This window comes from Calidris pugnax, unplaced genomic scaffold (genome assembly GCF_001431845.1).
Source record: "Calidris pugnax isolate Ruff unplaced genomic scaffold, ASM143184v1 scaffold47, whole genome shotgun sequence".
NCBI classification, from domain to species: Eukaryota; Metazoa; Chordata; class Aves; order Charadriiformes; family Scolopacidae; genus Calidris; species Calidris pugnax.
Window position 1 is genome coordinate 511087 of NW_015090809.1, and position 22986 is coordinate 534072.

At 41.3% G+C, this 22986-nt stretch overlaps 1 protein-coding gene across 3 annotated transcripts in view; it reads left to right on the forward strand.

The window, feature by feature from the left end:
* Positions 1 to 21360, forward strand: part of WNT7B (wingless-type MMTV integration site family member 7B) — a 115442-nt gene extending 94082 nt beyond the window's left edge. For all 3 annotated transcript variants that reach the window (XM_014938414.1, XM_014938413.1, XM_014938415.1), the window contains exons 3-4: positions 6515 to 6786; positions 19066 to 21360. In XM_014938414.1, the coding sequence (XP_014793900.1) occupies positions 6515 to 6786; positions 19066 to 19545 (752 nt within the window). In that variant the 3' untranslated portion in view covers positions 19546 to 21360. The remainder of the gene's footprint in view (positions 1 to 6514; positions 6787 to 19065) is intronic.
* Positions 21361 to 22986: the final 1626 nt, after the last annotated feature.

Here is a 22986-nt window from a genome sequence, read left to right on the forward strand (position 1 = left end):
GGCTGAAGGGAGACCTTATTACTCTCTACACCTACTTGAAATGAGATTGTAGCCAGGTGGGGGTTGGTCTCTTCTTCCGAGTAACAAATGATAGGACAAGGGGAAACAGCCTCAAGTTGACCGGAGCATGTTCAGAGAAAGGCAATGAAGTTGGTGATGGGTCTAGAGAACAAGTTCTATGAGAAGTGGTTGAGGGAAAACTGGGGTTGTTCGGTCTGGAGAAAAGGAGGCTGAAGGGAGACCTTATTACTCTCTACACCTACTTGAAATGAGATTGTAGCCAGGTGGGGGTTGGTCTCTTCTTCCGAGTAACAAATGATAGGACAAGGGGAAACAGCCTCAAGTTGCACCCAAGGAGGTTTAGATTGGCTATTAGGAAAATTGTTTTCACTGAAAGGGTTACCAACGCAGCATGTTCAGAGAAAGGCAATGAAGTTGGTGATGGGTCTAGAGAACAAGTTCTATGAGAAGTGGTTGAGGGAAAACTGGGGTTGTTCGGTCTGGAGAAAAGGAGGCTGAAGGGAGACCTTATTACTCTCTACACCTACTTGAAATGAGATTGTAGCCAGGTGGGGGTTGGTCTCTTCTTCCGAGTAACAAATGATAGGACAAGGGGAAACAGCCTCAAGTTGCACCCAAGGAGGTTTAGATTGGCTATTAGGAAAATTGTTTTCACTGAAAGGGTTACCAAACATTGGAATAGGATGCCCAGGGAAGTGATTGAGTTGTCATTCCTTGGGGGTATTTAAAAGATGTGTAGTTGTAGTGCTGAGGGGCATGGTTTAGTGGTGGGCTTGGCAATGTTAGGTTAACAGTTGGACTTGATGATCTTAAAAGTCTCTTCCAACCATAACGATTCTATGATTCTATGATAGTTCTGACATGCAGCACCACTACAGTAAATTAGATGGATAGAGAAATTAAACTCATCCCTGCTTATAGGTTGCAAACCAAGAAGCCCCAAATTAGTTACACTGAAAATGCAAATAGAGAAAAGATCTGCTCCAGACAGTAAGAAAACTATCACTGACTTGTACTACTGTTGGATCAAACCCAAAGAGAAGAGCCTGCACTATTTTCTTTGAGAATTGCTAATGAGTATGTTGAATAAAATGCAAAATTAGAAAGGAAGTAAACTTGTCTGTAAAAGCCTTCATCCAGCCCTACTTGGGGTGCTGTTGTCTGCGTTTTAGTTTGCTCATCCAAATGTATCTATTCTCTTTTGGCCATGCAAAAGAAGACTTTTTGAAAAGGATAGGTTTGGCAAAAAAAAAATCAAACTCTGCCGTGGTTAATTTCTTTTTACCACTGACCTATATTGTATTGTGTCATATAATCAATCTGGTGCCTACAGGCAGTGTAAGTACATGAGGAATTTGTTTTGTTTAACAGCAGCGTGTAGTATTTTTCTCTGTCATTGTTGATCCAAGATTTGGCAAATTACTGGATAAACAGTGTATATTCTACTGTTTAATGCTTCAAGTTAAATGACACTTCTAACGGCTCACATTCATTGGCAGTCTTCTTCATCTAGCTGCTGATATTAGAAGTTTCGGAATGATGTGTAGAATAGTAACACTCTCATCTAGTTACCCATAAAAATAGATGCCGTGTTAATAACTACAAGACACTTAAGTTTTTAACCCTGCACTCACAGCTGAATGATCAAAACACGTATTTAGCATATATGATTCTCAGCTGATTGTGGGCACATGCTGAAAATATGCTGCTGAATATGTGCATGCTAGAATGTAGTAAACTACAGCAATTATGGAACTTGCAATAATTTTCACATCAGACTGTACTAAGTTTAGTGCTTAGTTAGCAGTCTCAAACTTGGACAGAGACAAAATCTAAATTAGGGGTAAAGTATGGGCTGCTCCACAACTCCAACAATGGATAAATAGGCTCCTCTCACCCTATCTACCAGAAATCACTCATTTTAGGAAGCAATGATCCAATATTTGTCTGCACTGCACTGCTGGGTGCTAGAGCACTTTTAAAATACAGCCCTCAGTTAGAATGCAAATGAACTTAAGAAAATGGCGGTAACTCAGACCAGCAGACTACAAGCAAATCTTCTTTCATGGCCTGGCAGACTGCAAGAATCATAAAATCATTGAATGGTTAGAGTTGGAAGGGACCTTAAAGATCACTGAGTTCCAAGGAAGGGACCTTAAAGATCATTGAGTTCCCTGCCCTGGGCAGGGACACCTCCCACCAGACCAGGTTGCTCAAAACCTCATCCAGCCTGGCCTTGAACACTTCTAGGGACAGGGCATCCACAACTTCCCTGGGCAACCTGTTCCAGTGTCTCACCACCCTCACAGCAAAGAATTTCTTCCTAGTGTCTAATCTAAATCTCTCCTCTTTCAATTTAAAACCATTACCCCTCGTCCTATCACTACACTTTCTGACAAAGAGTCCCTCCCCAGCTCTCCTGTAGCTCCCTTCAGATACTGGAAGGCAGCTATAAGGTCCCCTGGAGCCTTCTCTTCTCCAGGCTTCTCCAACTCTATCAGCCTGACCCTATAGGAGAGGTGCTCCATCCCTCTGATCATCTTCATGGCCCTCCGCTGGACCCGTTCCAACAGATCCATGTCCTTCCTTTGTTGAGGACTCCAGAGCTGGACACAGTACTCCAGGTGGGACCTCACAAGAGCAGAGTAGAGGGGCAGAATCAAGACGTGACCTTCAGCAGCTTCACCAAAGACAAAAGGCTTCTTTTCAGTTAGTATTGATGTTGATCTCTTACTGGAGTTATTAGATCAGACAGTTACTCTTGAAAAGATTTATTCTGCATTTTGGAATTAAATCAGAACTGCCTCCTTTCACACCAAAGCAGTCGTTTCTAAGAGGAAAATGGATGAATCCAAGGGTTGCATAAAAAAAGTGTCTTCTCCACCAAAATAAAGCCTTGACAGAATTATTCTGGTTTACATGATGGAAAACATTAAGAAGTCAAACAAGAATTTTTCTTCTGAGACATTGATAGTGAGAATATATGGTCCAAATAACTAGGTGACCAGGATATTCACCAGAAAAAAATTTAAAAATTTGCTTCAAAGTTGGGTCAAATTCCAAATCTTCTGCTATTTATAATCTTTCTCCATTCCGTGAACATTTCTGGGAAAACTCTGCTTCATTGCAGAACAAGAATATTTTTGAAATCTCAGAAAATTCCATAAAATGAGATTATTGTTCTCCATCCAGGTATCACAGCAATCATTACTTAAACATTTTTAGCTGCCTGACAAAATCTTGCTTAGAACTGATTCCAAGTGATGACATACTAATGGAAAGCTTTGTGTACAGCAGACACATATTTTGAACACAGAGGTTCCCCTTCCTCTCCCATCAGCATTTTCTGATAGACTCTACTGATCCTAGGACTTTACAGAATTGCTGAGGTAATGATTATGCTGAAGTTCAAGGCAAGTTTTGGAACATCCTCTAGTTAAAAAACCCTAAAGTCAAAAAACTTAGTTCTTAGCAGGACAACTTAACTTGCAAAAGGAATCTGATTTTCAAGCCAGATTTTATTTCTGAGCCCTTCTTATTTTAGAACTGCATTGAAACCGAAGAGTAATCTCTTCAGAGAGTCAATATGGTTTCCATTTGGTATTATCCCATGACTTTGAGATAATTTCACCACTACTATAGCCCTCAAGTGGGTGAAGGAAAGATGTTTTCCTCTATTCCTGGGATTTCTATTACATCCCCTTAATCAAAGATGTAATGGGAAAGAGGGGGACTGAAACGTGGATAAAGACAAGATATTGTTTAGTTTTACAAAATTGATGCAGGGAAGTGCCATGTGAAAAGTCACGGACAGGTCACAGACACAAGTAGCCATCATAAAATGGCTCACCTACTCTGGATACATGTGGAATACGTTGAGCTTAAAAATAAAATATAAGCAACCTCTCTCTGGTTAATCTCTGAGTAAATCTACTGAACTGTAGCTCACAGCTGTTATGCTCCCTGACTGGAATATGTTTCTGCTTGTTTATAAGCGTTCCTACATGTGTTTCAAAGGTGTCTGAACTAAAAAAAAATTCCTGGGTCTGATTTTGCATTCTCATTTATTCTCATCCTGAAGAGGAAGGAAGAGGTATCTATATATTTAGTTTCTATTACATCTCATATTTCCAGTCTTTCAATTTAAACATTAAGAATAGATTACTATTTTTTTTTTTGGAAGCAGATGAAGAAAGAAATCCTGAAAGTCAACAGGATACCTTTTAAAACACAGGTCTTGGCTTTGCCTTCAGCTGATGGGTGAAGAAGAGAGGAGTGAATATTGATATGCGTTTTTTAGAGAACACACTGGGAACTAGAACAGAGGTTCCCAAACTTTCTTGGATTGCTATCAACCCTCAAAATTTCTTGCGGACCCCCAAGCATCATTATCATCAAACTTTTAATTGAAAACACTATGAAAAACAGTGTTTAATATGGCTCTGTGGATTAGCTGTGAACCCTTTGCCACGGCCTCCTGGACCACCAGTGTTCTGTGGACCACGGTTTGGGAACCACCGAACCAGACTGCACACAGAGTACACCCCTACAAAACACTTCTGTGCCTGAAAGCAAGCTCAGTCCTTCTATTGCACGATGTACTCACATAATACACAAGTCAGTTTAACCTTGTTGGTACCTGAAGAACACAACACCCTTTTATTTTTCTCTTACCTTACGTTTCTTTTTTTTTATTGCTTCGGAGAAACAACTAAAAGGTGCCAAAAAAACAGTTTACGATTGTTTCTTGCAGGATCTTTCTCATATCCGGCAGTGGTGTAACTTTTCAGGAAGCTATCTATGAAAATAAGAAATAAAAAAATATAACCCCCCCCACTGGTCATTCCAGAATAGTTACATATCTGTGAACCCTAAAATAAAAAAATTAAAAATATCTTCTAAGCTGTTTCTTTTTTTTTTTTTTCTCCTCTGGAAAATGTGTTCTTTTTTTTTTTTTCCTTCCCAAATCCATTAACGATGTTAAAGCTCTGTGTGTGGTCATTAAAGCATTTCAGCCAGCAACTTTCTGCAAATTCTTTACAGTTATTCTTTGGCTGTAGCTGTAGAAAATAAGGATAGTACTGAGAAGGGAACTTGTAGGGAAACGTTATAAATAAGAACTGCAAAACACCAAGGGCCATGGTTCAGCCCTGTAAGTCAGTGACAGAGTGTGATACCATGCAAGAGCAGGAATGGGCTGTAGCATCCCTTTCAATCATTCTGCCTCTGTATCTCCTTGCTCAAGTGCATCCCACAGGCAATTTGGCCTAATAGTATCTAGTAAAGAAAGGGGGCTTATTTGCTTCTCTTCATATACTCAGCTATAACACAGAATTGGGTATGAGGAACCTTGGCAACTAGTGCCACCACAGAAAAGACAAGAACTTTTTTTTCTAAAAGGACTTTTTTTCCACACCCCCCCCACCCCCCCCACTGGTCATTCCAGAATAGTGAGCAGGAATGGGCTGTAGCATCCCTTTCAATCATTCTGCCTCTGTATCTCCTTGCTCAAGTGCATCCCACAGGCAATTTGGCCTAATAGTATCTAGTAAAGAAAGGGGGCTTATTTGCTTCTCTTCATATACTCAGCTATAACACAGAATTGGGTATGAGGAACCTTGGCAACTAGTGCCACCACAGAAAAGACAAGAACTTTTTTTTCTAAAAGGACTTTTTTCCTACAGAAGGCTGTGCTTCCATGACAGTATCTCACTTGTTTTGGAGAGGAAATAATGCTGCCACAGCATTTCCATGGCCCTTGTATGCTCAATAGCCAAGGTAATGCAGGGGTCTGAGTCGGATTGAGAGCAGAAGAGGGCAGTTACTGCAAACTAATATGCAAGAAAAGTCAGCAAGGGAAAGGTGTAGACTCTACTTTACCTTGAAAGAAAACAAAACCTTCCTACCTCTTTTCTCTACAAGCCTCTCTTGCAATACTTTACACTCAGCATCACTAATGGGTGCTGCTGGAGCATTTATAAAGGTGGATTAATTTTCTTCCCCATTTGTGTCCTAGCCCCCCTGCACATCTGAAAGGGTCTAATATTTCTTACGTTGCCTGAACGCTTTTCTTTTTCCATGCAGTGCCAACGGTTAGAGGTAACTATTGCTTTCCAGTGAGCGCTGCTGCCAGTGACTTGCTGGTTATTCACCTGATATAAAGTTCAGCTTGCAAACCTGACTAGACAGTGTAAAAACAAATCGTATTGCCTCACCTCACCACTGTCCAGACTCATTGCCAAACTCCCCTCTGGTGAAGGGGGATAGGTGGGACTGTCATATGGCTGGTGCTTACCTGGGGTAACGTGCCCCACTTGAGCCAAGCATTTTAAATATGTACGTAATTCCGTAAGAACGAGAATTACCCACCAGAAGTGACACCCTCCTTGCACTCCTGCCTGTTCCTACGCCGTTGCTGTAGATAAATGTCTGTGCTTTCTTTAGTAAGTGCTGCCTTTCTGCCAACCCACCAGCTTTTGGCTTCTCTCCACAGGAAGCAGGGAGGCTGCGTTCACCTATGCCATTACTGCTGCCGGGGTTGCGCACGCTGTCACGGCCGCCTGCAGCCAGGGCAACCTCAGCAATTGTGGCTGTGACCGAGAGAAACAGGGCTACTACAACCAGGAGGAGGGCTGGAAGTGGGGAGGCTGCTCTGCGGATATCAGATACGGCATTGAGTTCTCCCGGAGGTTTGTTGATGCCCGAGAAATCAAAAAGAATGCACGGAGGCTGATGAACTTGCACAACAATGAGGCTGGAAGAAAGGTATTCCAGAAAGGATGAGGGATGGGGTAACTAACGTGTGCTCTGGAGGACGGGGGGAGGCTGGCTTGGTGGCAGGAGGACTTACCCTGAGAACTTACCCCTCTCTCTGCTGTTATTCCACATCACATTACCTGATGGCATCTAATGTTCACGTTTCGTTGCTGTTTCTTTTTATTCAGAGCTGACTATGTATTACAGGTGCTCCCCCAAAACGTTTCTGCTTCCTAAGATTTCTTTCCAGTCCCACTGATAACAGAGAGGACTTTGCTGGAGGACTTTGTTTGGCATTTTTCACCTTCTTTACAACAATCCGGCAAGAAATGTTGGGGCTTGTGATGGGACAGGACTGAGTGTCTGCATTGCTGAACTCCCACAGCTCTTGCAGCATCCAAAGTTTACTCCATCCAAAATCAAAACGCTTTGACCACAGCTCTAATGAGATACACACTTCACAGCAAAGGCACAATTGTCCATTTCACACTGGTGGGCTACAAATGGCTGCATAAGAGTCACTTTGGAAGAAGAAACTACAGCCATGACTGAGTTACTTGCCATGGAAACAATGCACATCATAGAGCTATGCCGATTTATCTCCATTGAATAACAATCCTCATAGCTCTCAAAGCTTGCCCTTTAAAAAGTATAACAAATCTTTCCGCATAATATATACCTACCTCAGGAAAGATTTTACTGTACCCCTCAAATTGTTTTCACCCAGGTAAAAACATACTGCTTCTACCCTCCGGTGTTGTAGATGACTCCAAATGTGCCACTGCTCCACATCTAGCCCCCAAAGTTAGACTAAAGTTTTCTCCCTTATTTTGTGCGTGCTTTCAGTGCTACATCAAGCACTAGCTGCCGAGGTGGGCAGAGATGGTTGAATTGGTGGAGATGGAAGCAGTACAATTATCTTACTACCTGCATTTTGGAGAATGCCTATTAACACTGTTGTGGTTGGTTCTAGCGGGCAGCTAGAACCACACTCGCTCACTCCCCCCTAGTTGCAATGAGGGAGAGAATCAGAAGAGTAAAAGGGAGGAAAAACTTGTGGGTTGAGATACAGTTAGTTTAATAGATAAAGCAAAAGCCACACACAAAAGCAAAACAAAACAAGGAGTTCATTCACTGCTTTCCATTGGCAGATAGGTGTCCAGCCATCTCCAGGAAAGCAGGGCTCCATCACACGTAATGGTTACTTGGAAAGACAAATACCATCATTCCGAATGTCTCCCCTTTCCTTCTTCTTCTTCCCCCAGCTTTATATACTGAGCATGACGTCATATGGCGTGGAATATCCCCTTGGTCAGCTGGAGTCCCAACTTCTTGTGTCCACCCACAGCCTACTCACTGGAGGGGTCTTGTGAGGGACAAAAAAGACCTTGACTGCTTAGCAACAATCAAAACCACCAGTGTACTATCACACTATTCCTACCCCAAATCCAAAACATGGCACTGGAAGAGCTGCTAGTGAGAAAGTTAACTCTATCCCAGCTGAAACCATGACATACCCAGTCATGGTATGTCTGGGCACTGCAGTTCGTCGTGCACTGAAATTAAAGGTGGTGTATGGACAGTTAACCATTGGGATGAAAGTATTGTATAAATTCAAATTGGTGAATGAGACCAGTTACGGAGTATAATCTCAAGTGGACAGGTGAGCCTGATATTTGATTGATGTTCGATACTAGAGGGATACTTGATACAGAGGTCTCCAGACATGAAGGAGACAGCTGACTCAGGAGCCATACAGAAAGGTATCCTTAAGTGTGGCACAATCTTTTTTTCCAAAAACTTGCTTGGTTGGGGGTTAAGAACATCTCACACTGCTGTATTGCAGCTTGGAAGATCAGCTCAGAGTTTGATCCCTTCTTTGGGCATTTCACCTCAGCATCAAGCATTGCATTTGGATGCAAAAGAGGATGGAAGCCACATGTTAAACTTGCAAGGGAGCATTTCTAACTGCTGGAACTGGCAGATCTCTGCAGTGGGCACTGTGCCACCCCCATGGAGATGTTGATGCACGTCCTGTTCTGAACATGTTACAGTATAGATGTGGAGGGACAAAAGAGCAAAAGCGGATGCATAGATGGAGAACGGTGAAGTTCCTTGCCCGAGGACATAAGGAGGCTCCATATCTGAGGCAGGCATTGATCCTAGGTCACCCATTTCTAAATACAGTCCAGTAACCACTAGACCACATTGCTGATTCTTAGTAAGCAAACTATATTTTTACTCTTCATCAGAATTTCATAAGCAAGGGGAAATAAGCAAACCAAAGAAGTGTGCTTTTTTTACAAATATTTCGGGTAGCAGCATTCATAGAATCACAGAATCTTCATGGTTGGAAAGGGACCTTTGAGATCATCCAGTCCAACCATAAATGTATTTCTGCATGCAATACATGCAAATGTATTTCTTTTAACATTTCTAAAACTTACTTTTCTGCAAATGTTCTTACAAAACCAAATGATAACACTCACCTTTGTATTTTTGAGATAGGAGTAAAAAAGGCTTGTAAATACTGACAATATAGGGCTTTTTCCCCAAGTATCCTTTTTTATAAACAGTGTTTTGGAATTCCCACACTTTTTTGTTGTTGGCAGTTTTCAGTAGTTATTTATACCCATATATTTTCATTGTAATCATTAATGCATGATATTGCTCTCAAAAGCTATGGAAGACTGAAAGGATTTGGTGCAGATCTTTGTTTTTGTTTTTAAGTACAATCCATCAAATCCTAAGGAACGTACTCATATAAAAGATGGTTTGGGGGACATATTTAGAAATAATGTTGCTGTTAGGACATACATTTCCCTGAAATGAATATGCAAAGTTAAACAGTATATAATACTTAGTGATTTTGGTTCATCTGAGATCATCTGCTATTTGTAAAAATTAGACATTCTCAATTTGATACTGACTGAAACTCCAGGTTAGAACATAACTCTGGAAACTAGGATGTGCTTTCTTTGTTTTCTGGGTTGGACCTTTCATGAAAGCAGCCACAGAGTTTTGTGCAATTTCAACATGAAATCACCAGTCCCTTCTGAGAATCCAGGCAAACTTGAAATCTGACCTACATCCACCTGAAATTTGGCAGTTTTGGAGGTCCTGGGTAAACCTGGATTGGATTGTAAGCCTAACACAAAATCTGAAACCAGGAGATTTTGCTTATGTGTGGGTGTCGTTCTGACATATTCCACGTGCTCCTTATTCACACTCAGGTTAGAAATATTGCGTTTATGTGTGGGCACTTGCTGAAGCACAACACTGTACCTCCATCCTTTCCCCTTCCAACGTTTCACAACACAACTGGGAAAAGCTCATACATCCCCTAGTAAGACTCTGTCAGCACCATCCTGCTGATCTGAATGTGGCTTGCCTTAACATTGGGAAAGAGTTTGAAGCCAAGCTTCTGGTTCATGACTACTACTATGAAGGATCAAAGTAAGGGTATTTTCCCCTCATTCTGAACAGAAATAAAAGGGCAACTCAGTTTTTTTTAACCTCCCTGTTGCTTCAGAAGTTCTCAAATAATCTTTTCAACCTTAGGGTGGGAATTCCAAGACAGTAAAAGAAATACATCTTTTTGAAACTTCCTAGAAAGATTCTGCCAATGATTAAAATATTTCTTAGTTACAGTTCAATCTTATCAAAACTGGTACAGGGAAAAAAACCCCAACAACTTCATTATATGAACATTGGTCCATTTCCTAAGGTCTTATTTCACAGCGCTTTCACTATTAATATACCTCTCATATTTAAATCTACAAATTCTTATTCAGTACTCAGAATTCTGATTCAGCACTGGCTTAGTTCATACTGAATTGGCTTTTTCAGTTAGGTAACAACAATATTTAGTCAATAAATCTGCTATCTTCATTTTAGTTTTCTCTTTAAATCCCAGAGCCTCCTAAGACATGAGGAAAAAAGGATGCAAAGAACTCCCACCCCCCCTACAGTTATTTCCAACTTGCTCTGAAGGCAGTGGAAGACCTCTGATGACCGCACTAGACCTCTACCAGGTGCCCAGAACATCATTGCTAGGATCATTAGCCAGGACTCTGACCAGAAGTTTTGCCCCTAGAGCAATTATTTGGATACTCTTTTATACCATCGCATGGAATTTTTCATGTCCCGGGGCAGGAATTTTGCTCATTCTTTATCTCTCCCAGCGCTCGTCCCAGACATGTCTGGGAGTCAGAGGTGTTTGTAGCTATAGCAGTGATGATGATGTTTTGCTCTCATAGGGATGTTCTCAAAAGCCAAAAATAGAGTCCTGAGGAATTTTACTCTGAGGGAAAAACAGCACACTGTGTAAGTAATGGCACTAACTTTGCAAACAGATAGGGGAAAATAGTTCTGGAGGCTCAGCTGAGATGGTCAGCACAAAACTGATGAAAACAGATGACATTTAGGCTTTTCAGGGAATTTTTGATGACTCTGGAAAGAATGAAGCCCCCAGTTGCCCCACACTGCATCCCCTAATTGATCTGCATTGCATTTCTATGAATTATTTCAGCTAATGGCAAATTCGTGAAGTTTCTAGTAAATTTGTAACGAATAACACCAGTGACAAACTCATAAACTTGCCATTGGTGCTATTTGGAAGAAATAAATGCTTAGTGATTCCTTGTGACATGAGATGCTACTGATGGAAGATTTAAGCTTTGTGGAGAAACAGCTTTGTGCTGTGTAGAAGAGCGAAGTAGCCAACTTCACCATCATGTTTTAGATGGCCACCATGATTCAGGATGGAAAATACAAGTGTGGTAAATGAAAACAAGCCCCCAAAGGAAGACTAGAGTAAGCCTAATGCAAATGTTACTGAAAGAATGGTTTGTTGCAAATCTGAACAATTACAGAGAGATCTGTGGGCAAAACTTTGATAGAGTAATGAAAAATTAAATACCAGCAAAACCAAGTAAGCTTTGATACTGTTTTATGAGACAGCTTTCTACCATGTATTTTTAGAAACAAGTATCTTTATTCTGGGATAAGTGAACTTAGAAAGAGTAACATCTGGGAACGCACTCCATTAATCTTAACTTTTTGTTGAAAGCTTCAAAACAATGACGGGCTCTCATGGGGAATCTCAATTACAAAAATGGGTTTTTCTGTTTGTTTGTTTTTAAGAGGGGAGCTAAAAGAACAAGCTGACAAATTGGTAGCAGATCGCAGCTTTTACCAGAATGAAGAAAAGAAATGTTTCTAACAGTTTATCAATCAATTAGGCTCGTATGATAGACAATGACTGTGGTTATGTGGAGAAAAAAGCTGGCCTATTTCTTTCCCTTCCAGGCACACGCCCGTCACACTGACTGCCAGCAAGTCAGCCTGGTACCATCCCAATATTTAGTCCTTTGTAATGTCAATGGGTTTTTCTTCTTGTTTTTTTGGAATGCTTGGAAGATGACAACATCTTATTTTAAATTTGAAACAATAAGAGTGTGGCAACAAAAAAGAAAAAAAAAATGCAGAATCTCTCAAGGAGAGATTATTCAATTACTTGGGACAACATTTCCATCTAAGCCACGGCTTGTTCTCACAGTTCCTGGCGCCACAGGACTGTGGTACTGGCAAGGGTTTTTTTGCTGACGTGCTTTGGTGGTAGAACAGCTAATGAGGTGATGGGTTGGTCACCATTCACATTATATATATACATACTCATGCACACATATATATGTAGGCGGAGTGTATGTGTATACTAGTATTATGCATATTTATACAGGTTTATGTGTTGTCTGTGCATAAAATGTGTCAGAAAGTGTTAGCTCACTTCACATGAAATATTTGAATTAATAAGCTCACTTTTGCAAGATGCACAGCATGCCCCAATAAGTTGCAAACTGCCCTCACTGTCACCCAACAGGGCATAAAGATTAGAAGCAAACCCCAGAAAAGGACTCTGGATGAAAATGTTCCAAAGTTGCAGTCGAGGCTGAATCCTACTTTCAAAAGTGAAAACCAACTAATTTGATGCTACTACAAGCCCAAAATATTCTTCAAAACATGACTTCGTTTCCTAAGTCATTTCAGCGATTTAAAGAATGTGACTTTCCAGGTTTTACAGCCTTGAGTCCATCATTTGCTGAAAGTTTATTTCTCCAAAACAGACAAACTATTTCACTGCACACCCCTTGAGAGAACACCCAAAGAAAAGCTTTCGATAGTTGTGCTTGATGGCATACTTTCCGTTTTCCCACTTGATTTGCAGACAGATATAAAACCAATTTCAAAAAGTTTGGTGTTACAGCTTGGGTGGGTTGGATGGATAACTAATGCTTATCCATATGTCCTGAATATGCAAGCTTTGGCTCAAAATCTCATGAGGATAGTTCTCCTGCTTCCAGTTGGGCTGGATTTACTAGGCTATTTTTTTCTTCCAGAAACACACCCTTAATATTGACTGCCAGAAGCTACATCTGGTACTGTCCTACTTTTTGAACATTTTGCTTTAAAATTAGAGGGGGGAAATAGCCAAATATTTTAGGACTTGCTAAATGGTTTTATTCTAGAAATGTGCATGCCCATGCATACCATGCAATGTATGCAAGACAGATATCATCCATCTAGCAAAATATTACTGCACCACCACCCCCCAGAAAAAACCCTGACACCTCTGTATTGCTTGACAGAATAAAAACAGTAATGTAATGTTTTCATCCCTTTAAGTGATATTTAAAATTTTACCTTCGACCTTCATAGCAAATTCCATAGAAAAGAGAGTGAAATGCTGCAATTGCACTCGATTTGGGAATGATTTAGAGGGTGCGTCTCAAGTTTTTTCTTTTCGCAACATTACACTGTAAAAATAAATTTCAGGAAGTTTTAACCAATTGCAGCAGTTTATTGCTCAAATTTAGAACTGGTTCTTTCTTCTTCTAGAAGGCAGGGAAGAGGCACAGATGGGTAAGGCTCTACAGCCCATCCCCACAGCAGTAGGGACTTCCATTTGATGGGCAGCAGGTCTCAAAGTCCCAAGCTGATTTTCCTGCTAGCCAAGAGGAGAACTTAGGCAATGAGCGCAGTGAGGTGCCTACACTTTTTTTAATGCTTTCAGTGGGGATGCTATGGGATTGGGTGCCTTACCTAGGGAGGCAGGGTGAAGGGTAGGAGGAGGTGAACTGATGCCTTTTGGTATGTCAGAGGGTCCCCAATCCTGCTGAGCATTGGCCAGGGCAACTGAAAAGCCCTCTCGTGCTGTGGCTGGCTACTACCTGCTGCAAAGCAGAGACTCCCTGCTCCCATCAAACTAAACTATAGGAAAAATAGGGATGTGACAAGAAAGGAAGTAAGCACAGTAACTCAGTTCCTCATCTCACAGAGAAGAGGAGCCCACAGAGTATAAACACTGTTTTGATGCTTGATGGAGAGCCTCACAGAGGAGCAGAAATAAAAATATGCAGCTGAAGGACCCATATGCCTCTCCTGTTGGCTGCCTGTCTTCACAGAGCTGGACACAACCTGAGGAGACATGACATGAACTGCTCAATTTTGGGCTCCATGATCTTCTATTAATGAAGAGTATTTTCAGGACATTTGTATTAGAGGAGTAGCATTACACCCTACTGATGTTAGTGACACCTCTGGCTATCTGAGTTAAAAAGCCAAACCCAAACAAATACAACGTTCTTCCTCAGATGGGTGCCTGAGATCAGCATTTTGACAGCAAGAGTGGATCCCAGACTTACCCCAGGCATTGTCCACGCATCATTGCCAAACCATCAGCTCTCATGGCTGCAGTCACTCAAGCATCAAAGGGGTGGAGACATCTTATGACCAGAATCCATGTCTTCTGGTACTGGTATTACCCAAAACAAAAGTTGATCCCTTGCATATTTGATGGGGGGGAAACTCCTAAAGACTTCTCTTTCTTTTTGATACTGCAGTCAAAAAGTAATAGGGATTTTGTTACATTCAACATCTGCTCCAAAAATGTGCATTTCCACTAAAGAAAACACAAACCACAAAAGGCAAGCCAAAACAAACACACACAAAATGTTACTATTGTTTTTACATATTTTATCCAGATAGGATTTTTAATATGTATAGAAACTGGATCTGATGTTAAGCAGTTGGGTCTAGATATGGAACTTGAAAAGATTAATTTCTTTTCATGTGTATCATTCTGTTTTATTTCAATCTTCGCAAGTCTTTTTCTACTTAACTGGCAACGGACAACCCTCATATTGCATTTTCAGTGCATGATTTATATAGGTATAAAAATATGTGGGATAAGAAAGCTTTAACATTATATTTCACAATTCATTTAACAAAGTAGCAGTAGTTAGAAAATTTTACTTGGCAAGACCATACCAGGGTGGGAGAGGGCCTGTATGTGGAAAAGGGACCTAAGGAATGTTCCTATGATTAGTCTGAGGCAGCACAGTCCAACGATGGGAATTTGCTCCGGGAGGTAGATCTTGCTGTAAACCATTCAAGATTAGATACGAGGCACTGACATATGACAAATGAAACTGCTGAGAGAGTGGGTCGGACGAGCTAATGATTTTCAATCTTTAATCAGGCACCTAGCTTGGCGTGGTGTATTAGATTGAGTAAATAAGTACCTTTAAGGCTCAGGGTCAATGCTTTGATGGAAATTTTGCCGAGGAAAACCGAGCTGGAGGGACGCTTTAGGAAGAAAAACCTTCTTCACTCTTCATTCACAGCATTGAACCAACAGGGTCAAATCCTGTAACCTTTTCCAGGTCCAGTGGCACCTTGTTGGCAAGCGGGAAGCTGCTCGAGATACCTTGCAGACAGACATACCTCTGGGAAAGCTGGAGCGTGCTGGCTCGTCAGCAAAGAGGAACACTCCACAGCTTCTGGGTGGAAAGAGGGGAAAAAAAAAAAAACTTGCTTAGAATCTGCTTAATTTGGACCTTGTATTCCCTGACCTCCAAGTTTCTGGGCACAATTTTATACCCACAGCTGACTGTGGGCACACAAATTATAGCATTCAGGAATTTAACTACCTGATGATTGGGCCTGCGCTCAGTGTTGTAACCCCAAGCATTCCACATTCATGAGAGAAGCCTCCAAAAAAATAAAAAAAAGCTGTGAGGTTGGCTTCAGGATCAGGAATTAATAATTTTTGAAACTTCTGCTTTTTTGAGCCTGCGTGGCTTGCATTTGCAAGTTCTTCCACCATCATAAAAACACTGGGAGCCTTTGGAAAAGTACAGCAGTGAAATCAGATTTCTGTACAGCAAAATGACTCACCAAACTAGACCTTCAGAAAGACAGCAACAACAAAAAAAAAAGAAATCAAGAGTTGGGATAAAGTGACTGGAGATTGTACTAGAGAGGATGTCAGGCAGTGCTGTGTATAAATGGCAGCATCTCAAGCGAAGGCAAAACCACACAGGCAAACATACATCACGGAATCACGGAATTGTCAGAGTTGGAAGGGACCTCTAGAGCCCATCCAGTCCAACTCCCCTGCCAAAGCAGGGTTGCCCAGAGCACATCACTCAGGAGCATCCAGGCGGGGCTTGAAGATCTCCAGAGAAGGGGACTCCACACCCTCCCTGGGCAGCCTCTGCCAGGGCTCTGCCACCCTCACCCCAAACAAGTTCTTCCTCAGATTTGAGTGGAACTTCCCATGGTCCAGCTTGTGCCCGTTGCCCCTCGTCCTGTCCCTGGGAACCACAGAGAAGAGTCCGGCTCCATCCTCGTTTAATGCACTCTTTAGGTACTTTTAAACATAGATAAGGTCTATTTAATGCACCCTTTAGGTACTTTTAAACATAGATAAGGTCTCCCCTCAGCCTAACATATACATACGGGCATACACACATCCGTATATAAATATATATATATACAAAGATATCACCTAGGACACCAGAATGGGTGATACCTTGTTTTTCTCAGGAAAAACGACGCTTCCTGTTGTATCAGGGAAACATGTCCACCAGAGAGATGGAGGATCCTTGGAACAGTCTCCAGAGTCTTGAGCCCACACAAGGCTAAGGAGCCTTACAAGCTTCACCGGTCCTACTCTCTGAGCAAGTTACTGACTTGGTCTTTTCAAACTGAAAAACAGGCATCACAAACACATGCAGAACCTGACAAAACATGTATTAAACCACAAACCTGCTCTTCACCAAGGTTTACTACCCACTGGTAATGCTTTCCTGGAAGTCCTTAGATCGTAGTGCTCTTTGGTGAAGGTTGTCTCCATCTATCTTTTGCCATGGATTTTGCTGCAGTTCTTGTGGCCACAACTGTATGTCAATGCATTGCTGAGAGAGCTGTAAGAAACAGGGTAGTTTAAAAAAAACCCAAACATATTTCAGCAGTACCAAGCAAAATTTAGATATCTACATACACTTCTAACTACCAATAGATTATTTCAGCACAGATTTGTGGAGCAGGATTTGAGTCTTGTTTGGGGGTCTTTGAAAAATCACATCCTTCTGCACAGGCACAAAGCAGACACAGAGGAATCCTGAAGGACCCTGGAGTATTGCCTAAGGAATTCCTCTACTCACTGCCACTGAAATGCTGTTGCTACAGCAGAAAGTGGCAAGTTTTCTGGCTTCTCTTTTTTCCATAGGGAAGACAGGAAGGCTATACAGCTTGCTGGAGAGCAGGGGCCTTTCCAGTGTCCATCAAAAGCTGCTCATCATAGCCTTGCTGATTTTCTTTTTAGGGTAGTTGCAGCTATAGGATCTTCTTCCCTAACCCAGTAAACCTTCCTGGAAATCACCTTTTCTGCTTCTGAAAGGCTAACTTGACCTTGAACTGGAAAAAGCCTGTGGCTCTAGAAGGTCTCAGGTATTTTTGACTAGGGTGCTCAGCTACCTTGTACTCGCTACTGTATGTGGGCAAGGGAGAATCAAACCCAAATATTCTCTTTAATACTGAAACACAATTTAAGTGAAACTCAACTCAGGAGGATGCCCTCTATTTGCAGGGATAACCAGATGTGTACAGCTTTTATTTTAAAGCCAGTTTCTTAAGCAGTAAGTCTTTTTTTACTTCCCTTCCACTTCATTATGCCATTGGACTCAGATTTCAGCCCTTTTATGCGTTGCCCATTTCAGTCATGTTCTGGGATCTGCAACGAAACCACTACAGGAGGTGGTCGGCAGCATCAGTAATGCTTTAAGACAAGCTCAGTAGCTCATATTTCTTTGGTAGCATCCCATTGCGAAGGGGAAAGGATCAGTTGGCTTTGTTCTTAGGCCTTGATTTTCATAAGCTAATGATGACTGGGGGTGTAATTGTGGTCAGGCTTAAGTGGTAGCACGAGGGCAGAAAAACAGAGAGGCCAGTTTCCCCTGCACGGCACACAGGGGTATGTCCTTGCTGTCCCCCCCAAGCACACCCCATGTCCAGGGAAGGAGGGATGTTCCAGCCTTTGGGCATCTTGGCTGTGGCGGAGGCAGGAGGTCAGGAGCAGAGTGTGAGCCCCAACACCCGCCAGTGTTTGGGTCCCTCCTTGGGACCATCTGACCCTGGAGTAACCTCCTCTAGATGACTCTCCTCTAGCAATAGCAATAATAAATACTCTCACTTCTCTTCGGCTCACAGCTGAGCAGGACTCTCCAGTGGGTTTTAGAACCTCTAATGTTGTGCAGTCGTTGCTCTGGTGCAAAAAAAAGTATTTGTGGCTGAACATTTGCCTGATACTTGGGCTAGATGCTGCGGAGTGGTGCTTCTAAAGGGGATGGTATGATCTGTGAGCTAAATAGTTAATAGGTATGCTGGTATTGCCACTGCTGGTATAGGCAAAATTTTTAATTATGTAGTGAACAAAAATGCCTCTTCAGCCACACAGCATATATAGCTCTGTGATATTAAAGCTGGTGAAAATTTTTTAAACATTCTTTGAACATTACAATTAAGCAATTAAGCATTAATATTCTGAATCCTGAAATACTTTAAAAAACCTTTTTTTTTTTCTCTTTTCAAAATGACAATGGCTTGAATTATTTTTTTTTAAGTCACTGGAATCCCATTAATTACTTTGTCTCAAAGACATGTCTTCTGAAATTTCAATAAAACTTTTCCAATATTTGGAAACAGAATGCAAATATTTTCCCATAAAATGACAAACACTGTGCTACTGACCAAGTGCCATGTAAAACAAAACATGGTATGAGTATCTTGCTGGGAGGTGAGAAGATACATAAGCATGCCTTTGAAAAATTTCTATCAGTAGTAATGAATATTCATATGAACTAAACAGACTGGGATTTAGGCAAGTTTGCAATGTTGCAATACCATTTTCCTGCAGTAACGATATGCAAATGTCTGCACACACAGGTTCTCGAAGAGAGAATGAAATTGGAGTGCAAGTGTCATGGAGTTTCAGGTTCCTGCACAACTAAGACCTGCTGGACCACGCTTCCTAAATTCAGAGAGATTGGATATATTTTGAAAGAGAAATACAATGCTGCAGTGCAAGTGGAGGTGGTACGAGCCAGTAGACTAAGACAGCCAACCTTCCTGAAGATCAAGCAGATTAAGAGTTACCAGAAACCCATGGAAACGGATTTAGTGTACATCGAAAAGTCACCCAACTACTGTGAGGAAGATGCTTCCACGGGGAGCGTCGGTACCCAGGGACGCCTCTGCAACCGCACCTCTCCCAACGCGGACGGGTGCGACATGATGTGCTGTGGAAGAGGGTACAACACACACCAGTACACCAAGGTGTGGCAATGTAACTGCAAATTCCACTGGTGCTGCTTTGTGAAGTGCAACACGTGTAGCGAGAGGACAGAGGTGTTCACCTGCAAATAACGGCATCACGTGCAAATGAACAGAAACAAATCACCGCGAGTGAAGAAGAGTGGAGTACAACAAACGACGACAGCATCATTTTGCACATCTAATCTTCTTTGGAGAAAAATAATCCCAACCAACACCACCGCAACCACTCCCTCCCCGCTACTTACACTTCTAAGGATGGTGCATTTTGGCTGGCTGGCTGTTGTAACTGCTTTGGAAACAAGGGCAACAGGATTAAGATTAAGGTGATAAGGTGATGTTGACAACCACATGAAACTTTCTCTCTCTCTCTTTTTTGTTTTGTTTTGTTTTTTTTTCCCCTCAACTACAATCTGGGTGTTGCAGAGTTCTCCTAGTAAGTGTTTTAAGTTATACATATCAGAGAAGCTGATTGCATTGCAGCTCCCATGAAATTTAAAAGAAAAAGACACTTTCTCATTTTACAACAACAAAACCACCGAGCCCTGTTCAAATAAAGCCTTTTTTTTTTTTTTTTTTTTTAAGGAAGTTAAATCTCCACTGACTAGAACACAGCAGTCTTGCTGCAAAAACCTAAATTTCTAAGCAAGCAGGTAGAGAGAAAACAACTGGTAGGGAGACAAAAATCTGTGGCGGAAATACTCCACTACCAGTTTGGAAAAAAATAAAGTTCACGAAAGTACATCAGCTGCCAGTGACACTGGAACTCTTTGAATGAACATTAAAAATAATTATTTATGTTTTTAATAGTATCAAAAAATTCTAAGCACTAACGGGTAGCTATGTCTTAATTCTGTACTAAATGTAAACTTATTGGAACTCTGACTTTATGATTTTTTTGTATTTGGTTCTCCCTAATTCTTCAATGCTACTGATCTGTTGTCACTCCACTATTAGAGAGTTCAATTACTGTAGGCCTTAAGCAATTACCAGAACTGAACAAAAAAGATCACACGAAACTGTGGTTACAAATGCTTGATAAAGACTTTTCCCGCTTGCCTCCTGAATGACTCTTTTTAGACTCAGGCTTAAGGTGGGGTGCACCTGCCCTCAGCTCCTTGTAGGGAGTTTTAGGATAAAAAGACGTGCTTCAACAAATGTCAAAGGTTTTGCTTTGCCATCAAATGCACTGGCAGGATCTTCCAAGCGTTGCATTTTGCCTTTAATGGTTGAAAGTTGCTATTACCAATAGTTTTAAATAACTTATGCTCGGTATGAACTGAGAAGTTAATAAAAACGTGTTAGCTGAGCTCTAGGCTGCTGCATCCTGTGAGCTGGGGTGTCTTCACAAGCACAGGAAAGAGAAAATTTGGGTTAGTCTGTGTCGTCATTATTCTAAGGTTGACAATGATATACCCCCCTGGGAAATACATGAATGTTAAGAAAGGAACTGACTTTTTACACCAGCGCTCAATTCTAATTCACACACCTTTTCCCTATGAGAGATTTAAAAAATCCTCAGATATTTTACTACTGTAAAATCTAGTGATTTTAACCCTAAGAGCTAGATAGGTCCACTTTTAACATAGCACATTTAATCACATAAATGTTTGCTCGCAGCAGCAGCAAGGGTCCCTACCTGAATTTCTGAAAACTTGGATTAAAAATTTCCTAAGCTCTGCATATCCGCATTTCTAGCTTTTTTTTTTTTCATTTTATTATTTCTACTGAGGGGATGCACAGCCATGAGGGCTCCCCACCAGAGATGGGAGCACTTCCCACACCACACAGCACTCTTGGGCCGAGGGGCTGGTGGAGGTACTGCTCCACCAGCTCCCACGCTGGTTATGTAAATGAGCCAAGATCACCTCTGTAATTCATGGACCTGTATTATCAAAAGTAGCTCATCACCTGGGGGACCCCTCTGTAATTTATGGACCTGTGTTATCAAAAGTAGCTCATCACCTGGGGGACCTTCATTTGAACACTCGTGAGGACCTGCCTTTCTGACCCCAAGCACTTACCCTCTGAAAATCTGACCCCTTTGATGAGTCTCCCATGGAGAAATCCAAATCGAAGAGCTCATTTTTTTTTCATTGCTGCTGTTGGTTTCTACCTACCAGCTAGAAATTCAAATTCAGCCTTGGCGTGAATGAATGCAACTCCACAGAAGTCAACAGGGGCCCCCAAAATTGCTCGAGTCACTCCATGTAATTTAAAGTCCCTTCGATTCATGGGTATTGCTGTTGAATAATAGTGATATGCTGTATTTTCACTACATTCTTGACAGGAAGCAAATAAAGCTCCCAAGCACAGTAATGCACAGTCTTATGGTACTAGATACTGTAAATATATTAGAATAGTATTTGTTAAGTACAATTGAGGAATCCAATTAAGTTATATTATTGTATATCGTTCAAATGTCTATAGAGTATTTTAAATTATTGTGAACTACACTGCGTTAAAAACGAAAAAAAAAAAAGGTTATATATTATAACACCAACCACTCTGAAAAGTGGACCAAAGTGACACTTTCTCTTTTTTTTTTTTTTTTACATACTCCTATTTCAAATAGCTCTGTCAGCTACTGTAACACCATGGTAACAGTCCTCCTATTGGATTAGCTGTCTAGAATCTAACGTTTCAGAGCATCCTATAAAAGCTTTGCTCGTGTGGGGGTGCAGCATTCAGAAAGGTACTCTATGGCACAAAGCAGGGGCTGACCACAGAAATGCATAGACTTTGTACTACGTCCCCAAAAAAACCCAGTTTTTGTCAGAAAAATACAATTACCACTAATTTACTGAAACACCCCCAAAAAAGGGTGACCTTGTAATGAAGATGTCTATGAAAGGAAGTGGGTTACACACAACTTTTATTTTAAAAAATGTAGATTGATGTCAAAGAACTGTGACAATAGAGATTTGAATGCGACCAGCAACACAACATGGTTTAACTATACCTTAGCCATGACAAAACTCAAAATACTGTATGTTATTAAAGAATTTAAGAGCAAAGATCAATTTGTTTACTATGTTAATGTTTTATGGCAAGCAGAAAACAAAAGATGAAATGTGTTTCCATTAAAACTTAATTTTTCCCCCTTCTAGTTCCCTTTCTTCTTGTTTGTTATTCATTTAGAAAAAAACCAAGGAAGGCAACAATGTCTTATGCAAAGGCTGTTTGTGTACAGGCTTCTCTGGATGAGAAAAGATATGCAGATTCCAAGTCCAAAGCAGGTTTTGTGAGAAACAGTAATGAATGTTTTTAAATTTTTAAATTGGAAGAAATTGGAAGGTTTTAAATTGGAAGAAAAAAGATTCGGATTAGATCTCAGGAAGAAATTTTTTACTATGAGGGTGGTGAGACACTGGAACTGGTTGCCCAGGGAAGTTGTGGATGTCCCATCCCTGGAAGTGTTCAAGGCCAGGCTGGATGGGGCTTGGAGCAACCTGGTCTGGTGGGAGGTGTCCCTGCCCAGGGCAGGGGGGTTGGAACTGGATGATCTTTGAGGTCCCTTCCAACCCAAACCAT